Source organism: Sprattus sprattus (genome assembly GCF_963457725.1).
Source record: "Sprattus sprattus genome assembly, chromosome: 20".
NCBI lineage: Eukaryota > Metazoa > Chordata > Actinopteri > Clupeiformes > Clupeidae > Sprattus > Sprattus sprattus.
Genome location: NC_137918.1, coordinates 20270592 through 20284963, shown reverse-complemented (window position 1 = coordinate 20284963; position 14372 = coordinate 20270592). Strand labels below are relative to the sequence as shown.

Here is a 14372-nt window from a genome sequence, read left to right as displayed (position 1 = left end):
TTTGTTGTTTTTCAATAAAATAAAACATTCGCATAAAGCAAGCCAATCCATTTTTCCATGTTGATAAGAGCATTACAATGTAAAAAAAAATGGATAAAAAATCATATTCATCTAGCAAACTATACCTACCTTGGAGTGTTACAATAGCCAGTATCATGAAATTCCATGTGTCCATCCAGGGCCAGGCAAATTGGTGGATCCAAATGTTATTTTAAAAAAAAAAACATATATGATGTTAATAATTTATTTGTAATCATCCAAAATAATGTTAAGTGTATGGGTATTTTTCCCAGTAGGCCACTGACTGGTCGATACGTGCAATGCTTTGACTGGGCAACGCAGCGTGTACTGAGTGGGCAGTGCTCTGTGTACTTAGCGTGCCGCGCGCCGTGTATTGAGTGGGCCGGTCTGACAGTAACTCCCGGGCCACTTTTTCCCCCCAGTCCGCCCCTGATACTGATAAAAGATATCTCTTTAAGTCCTACCTTACTTGAGGGATTGGATCACAAGTTGACAGCCGAGACACATCGCTGTGACAAATGAGCTTGGCTATAATACACACAGGTCTGGAAATCTTTTGTTGATCTGCTTATGACATTCCTATGACAGATGGTAATGGGAGGACACTTCAGGAGATTTGACCAGTTCGGGTGTGGGTACTCTGGAAAGTTGCTGCATGTTCACCAGACAACAAAGACAAAAGGTATCCTGTATAACAATGTTTTTATTGGATAAGGCGGTAAAGGAATCTAACTTTCTTTAAGCTATTACATTTTTGCTTCGTTTTATGCTACTGTTCTAAAATGTGTGCTCTGACACATCCTACAACTCCTACAACTGAACAGGTATCATCTGAAATATTTAAAAATAAAAATAAAACAGTTTGGTCTCATTACATGATCATTATTTTGTCTCTGTCAGAAAGTAACTATGGTGACAAGTAGTTCATTCAAATAGAGGGTGTGACTCCAAAGGTTTTATCATATAGCAGCAGCGGCATCCCAGCAAAAGTGGCAAAAAAGATTTCGTTGGGGTAGGTCGACCAGCCCACCAAACAAGCCTCAGCCCACACAGTATTCTACAACCTTCATGACCAAAAGTGTGAGCAGTATGGAAAAGGGAAGTTATGCTGTCGTTTGAGGCTCACCCTGGCTCATATCCTGTTATATTATTGCTGCCTGGCTACATAGAGAATCTGAGTATTTCCTCAACTTCTTTTGACAAGGCATCTGTATTATCCGTGAATGTTTTATGAAATGTAATTATAATTCTATCAATTCCAACTCAAAATGTGACTAAGTTTGCCACATTTGAGATCAATCTGTCGGTAGGTCATTTTGTCTGCTGTATAGCCTAACAAGTGAAACAAATGTCACTGCCTTACAGCCTTGGATAAGAAAACCATGCAAGCACACAAAGCTAATGGAAACTTCACTGAAGATGTGACAGTGGTGATGCGCAGGTATACTCCGTCGGATAATAAAGAGGTCCTGCGTATCTTCCAAGAAGGTATGATGGAAATGGTGGCCGACACCGCTTTTCGTGGCTTACTGTATCACCCAGAAAGTCAATTACTGTACGCTGCAATAACAGGTAAGTCTTTTAGCTTTAAGTCAGTTTTGTTTGTAGAAAGGTGAAAGTAAGGCATATAGTATTGTTATAATTTATTCATATTTCACTCCTTATTCGTTGTCTTATTTGTAATTTTCCATCTGCTGATTGCCATTCGCAGTTTCAATTTATGTGCTCACTGGATCGATATGGTTGGCCTGCTGCATACTGCCACTTGTATTAGGCGCACGGTACTACTACAGTAGGAAAGAGGCGAAAAGATACTTGGAAAGGGCGCAGGACATGCATGACATTGACCAGTACTACATGGACTCCTCTGGTGAACTAACTTTGTCAATTAATCTGTCTCTCTTTTCCAGTAGAAATATATTAAATCTATAAACATGTATGTATTGTAGATAGTAACCTATAAATATGTATGTACAATATATATGTATATATATACATATATATAAATATACAGTACTGTGCAAAAGTTTTAGGCAGGTGTGAAAAAATGCTGTAAACTAAGAATGCTTTCAAAAATGGAAGTGTTAACAGTTTATTTTCATCAATTCTTCATAAATTAACAAAATGCAGTGAAGGAACAGAAGAAAATTCTAAATTAAATCAATATTTGGTGTGACCACCCTTTGCCTTCAAAATAGCATCAATTCTTCCAGATACACTTGCACAGTTTTTGAAGGAACTCGGCTGGTAAATTGTTCCAAACATCTTGGAGAACTAACCACAGATCTTCTGTGGATGTAGGCTTCCTAAAATTCTTATGTCTCTTCATGTAAACCCAGACAGACTCGATGATGTAGAGATCAGGGCTCTGTGGGGGTCATACCATCACTTGCAGGACTTTCTGTTCTTCTTTAAGCTGAAGATAGTTGTTAATGACATTGGCTGTATGTTTGGGGTTATGTTCCTGCTGCAGAATACATTTGGTGCCAATCATACGCCTCCCTGATGGTATTTCATGATGGATTAGTATCTGCCTGTATTTCTCAGCATTGAGGACACCATTCATCCTGACCAAATTTCCAACTCCACTTGCAGAAATGCAGCCCCAAACTGGAAAGGAACCTCCACCATGCTTCACTGTTGCCTGCAGACTCTCATTATTGTACCTCTCTCCAGCCCTTCGGCGAACAAACTGCCTTCTTCTACAGCCAAATAATTCTAATTTTGACTCATCAGTCCAGAGCACCTTCTGCCATGTTTCTGCACCCCAGTTTCTATGTTTTCGTGCGTAGTTCAGTCACTTGGCCTTGTTTCCTTGTCGGGGTAGAGCTTTTTGGCTGCAACTCTTCCATGAAGACCACTTCTGGCCAGACTTCCCTGGACAGTAAATGTCTGTACCTGGGTACCACTGGTTTCTGCCAGTTCTGAGCTGATGCCACTGCTTGAAATCTTCCGATTTCGAAGGTAAATAAGCTTGATGTGTTTTTCATCAGCTGCATTAAGTTTCCTTGGCTGACCACTGCGTGTACGATCCTCAACGTCTTCTTCAAAAGAGCTTGAACTGCACATTTTGAAACCCCTGTCTGCTTTGAAATCTTTGTCTGGGAGAGACCCTGCTGATGCAGTATAACTACGTTGTGTCTTGTTGCTGTGCTCAGTCTTACCATGTAAATGGATACAAAATAAACATTTATTGTTTACATTTTTCAAAGCATTCTTAGTTCATAGCATTTTTTCACACCTGCCTACAACTTTTGCACAGTACTGTATGTATAAATATAAATATTTAGGCCTATATGCAGTATATGTTAAAGCGTTTAGAAATGCAATACTGATATGAGCAGCAAAATGTATTGAAGATGTGCAAGCACTAACGATCTGTGCTTTGATCTGTTACTCTCCCTAATCTTAGTGCACTGCCTCTGGGTGGCAGAAATTGGAGGATCAGTGGTTGGACTGGTTGCAGCCCACTGTCTTCAGGATGGCAGCATAGAGCTGCTACGCATGTCGGTGGACCGGCGCTTTCGACGCCAGCGGGTTGGGGTAGCACTTGGCCAGCAGGTTCTCAAGTTTGCCCGTCTATGTGCCAGCTCCTCTACTACCACCTCAGTGGTCCTGGGTACCACAGCGTACATGGCAGCACCCCACCGCCTTTACCTGGCTCTAGGCTTCCGCTGCGTAGGCATCACTGAAGGATTCTCCACACCTGGCATTGAGCGATCCCTCCTGGAAAGAGCATTCTACAGAGTCCGCCACCACCACTACAAAGTGGACTTAAAATAGTCATGGATTGCATTATTGTGAATTTATATGAAACAAACCACAGTTTCATATTTTTGATATGGTGATGAAAAAGAAGGAGAGGAGAACATGCTCTCACAGAGGGCACTCTCAGGGCAGTACCAAGGCTCTATAGACACAACCTTGAAATACCAGTTATATACAAAACCTGGAACAGTTTTTTTGTCATTAGCTATGCATTCCTATGCAGCTGTGAAAACTATGTCATCTTTGTCTTCTGAAGCACCCCACCCATTTCTCTACTGATTGGATCATAACTGACTCGGAAAGTCGGAGTGAGCACAGCTGTTCTAGTCTGATAAGAAGCCTGCCTTCCTTTTCTCCATCTCAGGTGCAACACATAGACCCTAAACACAGTCAGTTCAGAAAGGGTGCTGACACAAATGTGTTTTTATACTGATAATGGCTTTTGGGTTAAACAGACATAACTTTGTAATGGGTTTAAAAAATACGTGTGAAATGTATTCAAGGAGTTATTAAAGTCAATAGACTAGAAAATGAATAGACATATTTCCTTGGATGTGTTACAGCTGTACGCAAAGGTTTAGGCACCTCTGTGAAAATAACATGACATATTTTTATGTGGAATAAATACAATCTCTGCAGTAAAATACATTAAAATATAAATATATATATATTATCAACACAAGGTTCTTTTCATTAACTTAAAAGTAATAGCAGTTGAGTATGCATTATGAGTGCAGAACTTTTCTCAGCGGTTCCTGGCTAATTTGACCCTGAGGAACCAAACTAGGGTGCTGTTGTTTACTGTAACCCGAGCGAACATCGAGATTTTGCCACGCCCTTTTAGCGAGTGTCCTGCAAATAGAAAAGGGCATGTTTATATATGCACTATGAAGGTTGTATACGCTCTAGAATTCAAGATTTGAAGCTTTTTGCACCCCACATGAATATCCCCCCCAAAAAATATTGAATATCTCGATTTCCAATTATCCTTGGCAAAGTTATCAATTCATGTATCAATCAATGAATTTACATGAACTTCTCTCTAAATGTTTGAAAAAGGGACATATGAATATGCTATGACAATGCTAAATGTACCAAAACTGAGAAGGATTTTAGAACATGCAACATTTTACAAACGGCGCCCCATAGATAAGTCCCTACACGAAGAGACCATACAATAAGTGAGGGAAGTGAGGAGTTACACACCGGTCACACCTATGCGTTGGAATGCGTTGATGCGTCAGGGTTAACGGATCCCCATTCACTTTGAATGGGGTGACGTCATCCTTTTGCCGAACTGAACGGAGCCACAATTCAATTCCGCAAAGGATAACGACACCCCATAATTATGGAGGACCAAGCCTGCCATAATTACAAATGAATGAATGAATAAATAAATGTCCACATCCATGCATTTAGACAGAAATAAATGAAAACATGTATTTATTTATTCATTTATTCCTTCCAATTCCTATTCCTATTCCTATTTCTATTTCTGTTCCTTTTTCTATTTCTATTTCTTTTTCTATTTCTTTTTCTGTTTCTTTTTATATTTCTTTTTCTATTCCTATTCCTATTTCTTCTGCTCAATATGTTAATGAGATGTGTCAATCAAAAATAGGTAGGCGGTATTTGACAAACCATTGGCTAATCGTTTTCAATGCGTTGTATCCGATTATGTTAGCCTTACCTTGCTGTCATGGAAGACATAAAAAGGGGAATTGCCAGAGACTTGGCCAGGCTGGCCGATCTCGTTGAATACTAAAATGTATATCCAATCATACCTTAGCAACCGCTACTAAGAAAAGAAGGTCCGACAACTTTGAGGTCTGAGTAGCAGGGCAAAAGTGTGCCTACGGGACTTGTAGGTCTGGCACAAGGTACCCTGAGAGATTAGAGGGACACGTCGTTTTTGTTCACATTTCCAAAGCCCAAAACATAGGAGGAAAGTTGCCACCTGTGGATTAAACAGTGTGTGAGAACTCACTCCCAACTCAATACATTGCAAAATACACATATGTCTGCTCCAAATCAAATGAAGCTGCTTGCAGTTAGCTATCTATCTATCTAGCAAACTGCGCTTTCGCTAGTTATGATGACCTAACTATCTAGTTGAGAGAACATCCCCTAACATAATCGAATACAACGCATTGAAAACGATTAGCCAATGGTGTGTCAAATACCACCTACCTATTTTTGATTGACACATCTCATTAACATATTGAGAAGAAGAAATAGGAATAGGAATAGAAAAAGGAATAGGAAAAGAAATAGAAATAGGAATAGGAATAGAAATAGGAATAGGAATAGGAATAGAAATAAGAATAGGAATAGGAATAGGAAAAGGAATAGGAATAGAAATAGGAATGGGAATAGGAATAAGAAAAGGGATAGAAATAGGAATAGTAATAGAAAAAGGAATAGGAATAGCAATAGGAATAGGAATAGGAATTATTTCTGTCTAAATGCATGGATGTGGCCATTTATTTATTCATTCATTCATTTGTAAATATGGCAGGTTTGGTCCTCCATACATAATACCCTATTACACCTGTTTTTGAGACTACCACGTCATCTTGATTTCGAAACCAACAGCTCAAATACACGTCATAAGGCGTTAATAACACCTTTACAACACGTAAACAACACATTAAAAACGCGTAAATGTGTTGTTTACATGTGGTTGAGCAGAAAAAAAGATTTGAGATGTGCAAGCACTGCTGTGACCTGTTACTCTCCCAAATCAACGAGTAGCAGCATTCTCTGAAGCTAAGCAAGGGCAATGGATGAACTGGCATGATGTTTAGAGGAATATCAGCTGGAGAGAACTTGGATGCTGGATGCTAACAGCATTAAATTCATTTTTGGTAACGGTTATAATGTCCTCACAACTCCACAAAACTTCAGTCAGTGGGTGGGTGGGTGGGTGAAGTTAAAACTAAGAAGACAACTTCAAGTTCCTCAGGGTACTGCTGTGATTGAGACCAGACCAGACATGGTGTTGTATTCTGAGTGTGAGCGCATTGTTTGCTTTATTGAGTGAACAATTCCCTTTGAGGATGCGATTAAGGAAGCATGTGTAAAAGGCTAAAGTATGCAGGACTGGTAGAGGATGCAAGGCAAGAGGTTAGCAACCACACTCATGACCAGGGGAGATATAAGGCTCTGTAGGCTCTGTTTTTATTGAGGAAGGTCTAATCAAATGAGCTTTAAAATCGATTGTGGCTGCTGAGGTGGCTCTTGGGGTCGTGAATTAACTACAATGAACTACCAAATGAGAGATGTGAAATCTTGTTGAAGTGTATCTTGAGTTGCATCGGTTGTTGTCTCTGGTGGCACGTGTTCAAACACAGCACGAGTATGTTGGAGGCCGAGGCTTGTTTACTCCTCTGCTTTGGCAATACTGTTGGTCATGTCAATAAAGCAAGTCTATCTTAAATTTGCTGTTGACCCTGGGCTAATTTTTGGAGCAATGGCTATCTAGCTTGAGTTGCTATATAGTCACGTAGGTAAATGTTTTTTTTTTTTGCATCAACATACCCACACTCAATGAATGGACACACACCCTTCTTGTTTTGTTTATTTTAAAGAACAGACAGGACCAGACTAACTGGGACAAGACAAGGATACATATACACAGGTGACCAGCACCATTTAAAAGCAGAGGGGTACACTAAACAATCAATAACACACATATGACAGGACAGGCTCTGATACAAAAACAAAATGTTCTTCTAGGTGTAATCAGCAGCTCCTAGACCTAAACATTCTGATAATTAATTTCTGAGGCAAAATGAGAAGACAAATTGCCGAAGCCGCTTGATCAAGGCAACCTCCACAATCAGAATGACCCTAGCCAATTACGCCCGGAAACAAATGAACATTCCCCTGTCTCCCGGGCGGCACCCTTTCACAGTTGGAACTGATGCATGAAGATATGGAAAACAACCTCAACAAGTTGCCGTCAACCTTTTATGCTACATAAAACATAATTTTACGCTACGTCTGAGGACCAATGCAGGTGCAAAATAAATGTTTACACTACACAGCATACCAAACTCTCGTCGTATAGTATTAGTATTGTTACAACCCGGCTCTTGGGAAGCAACACAATGAGACCACGGACACAAAAAGGCTTAAATTAACTAGGATCTTTTATTAAATAACAGGGAAAAGGGAAGTGGAGAGTAAAAGCTGCTGGTCCTGCCACTAGACCAGCAGTTTCAGTGTGAGAGAGAGAGAGTAAAAGAGGGGTGTGGCCAGCTCTTAAAAGGAACTGACACCTGCAGGCAATCAACTAGGATTGCAGGTGACAGCCAAGGCACCTGTTGGGAGACAAAACACAACAAGAACCAGGCCCGTAACACCCCCACCCTTAAAAGGTTGCCCCACAGCAACCAACCCCAAGAAAAAAAAAGAACATCACCCCATGTCCAAAACTCACGACCGGGAAAGGGCATCAGCCAGAACATTGTCTCTGCCACGGATGTGGCAAATCTTCCGTCCATTAACAGCAAAAATAGACTCCATCGCATTAATCTCTGGTTGGAGTTTCTCATGCTGTTAATGGACACCAGGGGGTTATGATCTGTGTACACCAGCAATGGTGCACCTAAAACATAAACATCAAAATGCCTTACCACCCGATCCCAAGTTTTACGTATCCCTAGGTGACCTGCAAGGCAATGGTCATGAGCCAAGCACAATATTTCCGATCTAAAAGTGGATGGAACCACAATCTGAAACACGCTGCACCAATCATCCTGACTAGACATCTTTGGAGAAGTCCACTTTCTCATCAAAACATCATTACAGAGAAAGTAACCACAAGTATTCTTAGAAATGATATCCTCTGGTACCACCTCCTCAAAGAGAGCACATAGGGTAGGGTCAGCTTTTTGTTTAAACACCAACTGTTCGTGTGAGGGTATTGCGTCACCAAACCCACTAAGATCTAAATTACCGCTTGCCATAAAAGTGTCTGACAGGCCAATGTCAAATGGATCAGACTTCTTCAATTTGTCCTGCTTTTGTCTGGACATAGCACGGGTAACTGCACAAACAGGAAAAGTGTCGGGATACATTTTCTCCTGTTCATCAGGAACATCAGCTATCTGAGGAATAGATGTTACCTTTGGAGTGACGAGCACTCTACCTCCAGCTAGATCATTCCCAAGGATGAATGAAACACCATCAATTGGAATCTGTGAACATAGGGCAACCACAACTTCACCCGTCACCAGTTCAGAATCCAAATTGAGTTTGTGTAATGGTAATGTCAAAAACCCTTCTCCAAACCCTTTCACCAATGCATGAGAACCAAGAGCAGACTTCTCACTAAACAGGAGCACATTATGGAGCATCACCGACTGGAAAGCTCCAGTATCCCTCCAAATTTTGACCGGACATTTAATCTCAGGATCTGAATTTAAAAACACAAAGCCATCAGTCAAGAAAAACGACGAACCAGCTAGCTCTTTTTGGTCAGAAAGAGCACCATCTGGTGGCACCAGGCTGTTTTTCTCAATAGCTTTCACAAAGGCTACAGGTTTAATGTACCTCTGCTTTTTACTGAGTACAGGACAACCAGCAACGATATGTCCTGGTTTCTTGCAATAGAAACACAGCTTTTCTGTTGCAGATACCAAAGGAAATCTTTTGCAAGCAGAGGCAGGCCCAGGAGATGATTTAAAAGGCTGCTTAGAAAGCAGACCTCCTCTCCTACTGCCTGTAGATTGCCCCACATTAAAACTAATTTTGTGAGTGAGGACGAACTCCTCTGCAAGTACAGCAGCTTGATTCAAGGTCACTGCCTTCTGTTCATTCACATATACACACACGGCCTCTGGCAAACAACACTTAAATTCTTCAAGTAATACAAGCTGCCGAAGTTGTTCTACGGAATCAGCTTTCTGAGATAGACACCATCGGTTGAACAAGGTTTCTTTCTCTCTGGCAAATTCAACATAAGTTTGCCTCTCTTGCTTTATATAGTTCCTAAAACGTTGGCGATAAGCCTCAGGAACCAGCTCGTATGACTTTAGAATGGCCTTTTTAACTAAGTCATAATTGGAACTCTCTTCAATAGTTAAGGCACAGTATGCCTCCTGTGCCTTCCCCACAAGAACACTCTGTAAGAGCAGTGTCCAAACTTGTTTAGGCCACTTGGAAGTTGTTGCCACCCGCTCAAAGTGAGGGAAATACCTCTCAATATCCTTCTCCTGAAAAGGAGGAACTAATTTTATGTTACTGGTCACATCAAATTCATCCCTAGGTGGATGTGAAGCTGGCCTCATCTCTAAATCTTTTAAGAGTCGTTCGTGTTTTAACAACATCTTTCTTTCTTTCAATCTTAGTTTATCCTGCCTTTCCTCCAATTCTCTTTCTTTCAATGCCAACTCCCTATGCCTTAGCTTAATAACAGCGTCTGACATAGGAATTGGAGGCACACTGTCTACTGTTGAAGGGAGAGGGGATTCTAGAATACCCCTGGCCACAAGTTCTTTTCTGATGACATCTTTAATACTTTGCTTCCGCTTTTTAGCTTCAGTAGAGAGCTCAATTTCGTACTGAACTGCGAGCTGAAGCAATTGCTCCTTTTTGAAACTATCAAACAACTCTTGGCTAGGTTGTTCACAAAAATCCTCAACAGTTGCCATATTTTCACACAAGTCAAGCACAGAGAAGCAACACACAAAAATGAGGCTCAAAACTACAACTGCTGCTGCTTTACATATGCAAGAAAACACTAAATGGGTCCCATATAGCACACAGCTATCAAAGTGGCCAAACTACACAAAAATGGCTGTCACACCATTATCTCAAGTAGGCCTGGATTGTACCACTAAAGCCACAAATGTAGCACACAAAATGATTACCTGCCTCACGCAAGGCCCAACTTGAACCTATTGGTAATCCTAAATTTACACCTAGTACTTCCAGCCTACAAAAAAGTTCTAACTAGAACCATACAAATAGCCCCTAAAACACAATAGTTAGGATCATGGACCCAACACAATGGTACCAAAAAGCACCAAAACTCACCTAACTAATAACAAAAATGCTCTCTCTCCACAACCAAAAGACAGGTGAGTATGCTTGCAAAGTGCTCCTCCAAAACAAAGTGCAGATATACACAATAGTTGTAAGCAAACCCCAGATACCTATTAGCTTAAACTAAACTAACTCGTCTTCTGAGGCATACCAGGCTCGAGGCGACTTTAAACACTAAACTCAGGTTCTACAGTGAGCCAATGATACAGCCCACTGCCAGAACCTGAAGTGTACCCCCTCCCTAGGATAGCCTCAAAAACAAAAAAGGAAAAATAACAAAAGAGTGAACCGCTGAAAGGACTAATGTCCAGTTGGAACACTCACTAACCAGGGAGCTTATGCACTGAATTAGAAGAAGCCACATTAACAACCAAACTCACCCAAACCAAAAGAGGAATCCACTGCATCCACACTACTCCACAAACCAAAAAAAAACAATCACTAATCTAGGGGAATACAAATGACAAAAACTAAGTTCTACAAAAATATGGACGAGCCCCCATTATGTTACAACCCGGCTCTTGGGAAGCAACACAATGAGACCACGGACACAAAAAGGCTTAAATTAACTAGGATCTTTTATTAAATAACAGGGAAAAGGGAAGTGGAGAGTAAAAGCTGCTGGTCCTGCCACTAGACCAGCAGTTTCAGTGTGAGAGAGAGAGAGTAAAAGAGGGGTGTGGCCAGCTCTTAAAAGGAACTGACACCTGCAGGCAATCAACTAGGATTGCAGGTGACAGCCAAGGCACCTGTTGGGAGACAAAACACAACAAGAACCAGGCCCGTAACAGTATGTATGTAGCAATTTAGCGTCAGTGTGGGTAACAGTTCGCAATGGAAGCGATTTTGTGCCGGCAGGGCACCGCTCCTGTGAAGTCACACCCAGACCGTCACAGGACCTAACAACACCGCTGGATCAGACTAGCTCCACACCACTTGCATTTAGGCTGGGGGCCCATGTATCTCTTTGTGTATTGTGAGGGGCTTTTTAGGGTCTCTCCGGGCTTTAACCGGCCCTGTGACCTCTGGGCCTCTGTCCAATAGTTCCATGAGGTAGACCAGAATGAGCCAGAATGGCAAGAAAGAAGAGCTGCATGGCAGTCAACATCCTTTCATTTCAATAGGCTGAATATGACCACTGTCACCTTGCTGATGAGACCTGAATAAGGAAGTGTCATGTTTTTAATTACTATACGTCACTGACTGTTAATTTGCTGTCTCACTGGTATGTCAATGGGAACTTATACAAATGCCTAGTTTGACAGGAGTAAAGGATTATGAGCATTGAGCATTGTATAAAATCTTACTTGCAGATTAGTAGATCTGATAGCATGCAATACTTGATGGCATATAGTCACTTCACATATACCTTTTCCCAACATAGTGACGCCATCTTGTGGTGATTAAAGGTATTGTTTCCACTCTCTCAATACCATGCAGGTTCAAGCTGTTATGTAACTGTCCTCTGCCTAACCAAGGTCCATATGTGAAAACCCACATGATCTTCAAGCAGCTGCGCATGTAGGGCTTTCTTTGTACACTCTGAGAGCAAAAGCACCCGCAGTCAATAAGGCGGCTTCTGGCCTGTAGAAACAGGCAAGCCTTTGATCCCGCTCTCTCTCTAACAAACACACACACCATATATCTAATTAGAAATTTGACATTATAGCTACTGTACAACTTTTAGGGGCTGAACAGAATACATTTGAATTGGACAGATACTGAAAAGCGCCTTTAACTAAATCCGATGATCCATATGCTTTTTTTGTTTGAATTCTTAGGTAAAAGATGATCTCCAAGGATAATGTGATCATTTTGAAAATGATTGACATGGGCCTGTTCAGCTTGCTTGATGTTTGGCTGCTGTTGCGCTTGTTCGATGTCTGGCTGTGTTAGTCAAAAGGTTTGATCAGTCTTCATCAATCTAACCCCAAAAAGCCTTGGAAGTTTGAACCTTGAAAACCTAATTCAGCTATCTTGTAATAAATTACACTGTTCAATGTATATTAAGCATGTTTCCAACATTTTATTAACACATACTCCACTTTCAAACGATGATGTATTGATTAAGATGAATGCCTTGCATCAGACCCACTCAGCCATTTCCAAAAACATATGTGAAAATTCATCTAAAATTCATGCTTGCATAGTTTTTCTCAGTAAGGCACTCATACTGTTTTATGTATATTGTCAGCCACTGGCAATGAACATGTCCACAGTGGTATATTTATTACCTAAACTGTAGGCTACACTGTAACTACGTATATGTAACATGTTGTGTAAATCCATGGCAGAAAGCACATATCTGAGGGGTTTCTTAACATACCTTCTACTTTCATGGGCGCGCTACGTGGGGACAACATTGGTATGGCTGGTATGAAGATGTGACCAATATCATCCCAAAATTTAGTTCAATATCACCATTGATGCATAAAGTATTGTATGACAGCATTAGTGCAGAGAGAAGGGCGGCCTGTAGTTAGCATATCCATTGTGGAACTAATGGGAAATCAGTCTTTGTCAAATAAGTCATTGTCCACAGTTTGCTAAATACATATACATATTGGGCTTCGCACTTTTTTTGCAATTCATTTTACAGCTTCAGCAGTGACTTAATATTATTCAGTCTTTTCACATCCTGATTTAAATGCATGCAATGAGACATAACTCATTCTGATTCAGATTCATGCTTTCAAGTGCGATTGGTCAATGTGTGTTCTCTTTTTAACTGGGAACTGGCCTGTTTTAATTTTGAGCTTTTGTTTCTGATAAGGCGGTATCTTCACACCTTGATTAGAATCTCATTAAGCTCTGATGTGGACCTTGTCTCCATGGCAACCCCTCGATGTGAGCCACTTCTGAACAAGGGAGGATAATGAAAGGCAGTTTTACCGAATGTCATCAGAGTTACACCTGCCTGGGCCAGTTTCCAGTATTATCATAAGTTTGTTCTTTCTTCACATCGTTTGATGCAGTCGGAGATTGTATATGAGTATGAGTAGGCCTATATATGCTATCTCAGACCAACTGTCAAATATCGACTAATTGTAGCCTGGTCTTGGTCTTATTGTTGAAGTAGGAAAGAGTAAGTGTGTAGCCAACATGAATTTATCTTCGCCTCCATCCAACTTTTGAATGCGAATTGTTACTATTCGACTTGGATATCCTGGATGGAAACGCTTGAAATGAGCAAAAATCCTCTAATAAAATAGATTTAAAAAAATAGATAAAATAGAGGGGGTTGGACTTACTCCAGATTCGCATACAATGCGACTTTACACAGACTCGCTTGTCTTTTATCAAATGTTCATAATTGTGCTTGATAGTCTGTAAGCCTATGCGAATGAGTTGGAGGGAAACTATGAAAAAACATTCAACCATCACTTTAGGCGGCCATTAATTATACCCTAAAACGATTAATCCTATATTATGGTGAACCGAATTGGCCGATGTTAAATCAAAGGTTTCACCGAGAGCACGCTTCTAGCGCAACGAGGGGCAGGGCTTTCAGACCACTGCATTACATCAGA

The 14372-nt window shown here is 40.8% G+C and overlaps 1 protein-coding gene across 1 annotated transcript; it reads left to right on the top strand.

Moving 5' to 3' along the window:
* Positions 1 to 1403: 1403 nt before the first annotated feature.
* Positions 1404 to 3838, top strand: LOC308381639 (N-acetylaspartate synthetase-like; the record flags this gene model as incomplete). Its single annotated transcript, XM_080859227.1, has 2 exons — positions 1404 to 1593; positions 3434 to 3838. 2 exons carry the CDS (start codon positions 1404 to 1406, stop codon positions 3802 to 3804), a joined length of 561 nt encoding a protein of 186 aa, XP_080715353.1. The 3' UTR covers positions 3805 to 3838.
* Between the last annotated feature and the right edge of the window lie 10534 nt (positions 3839 to 14372).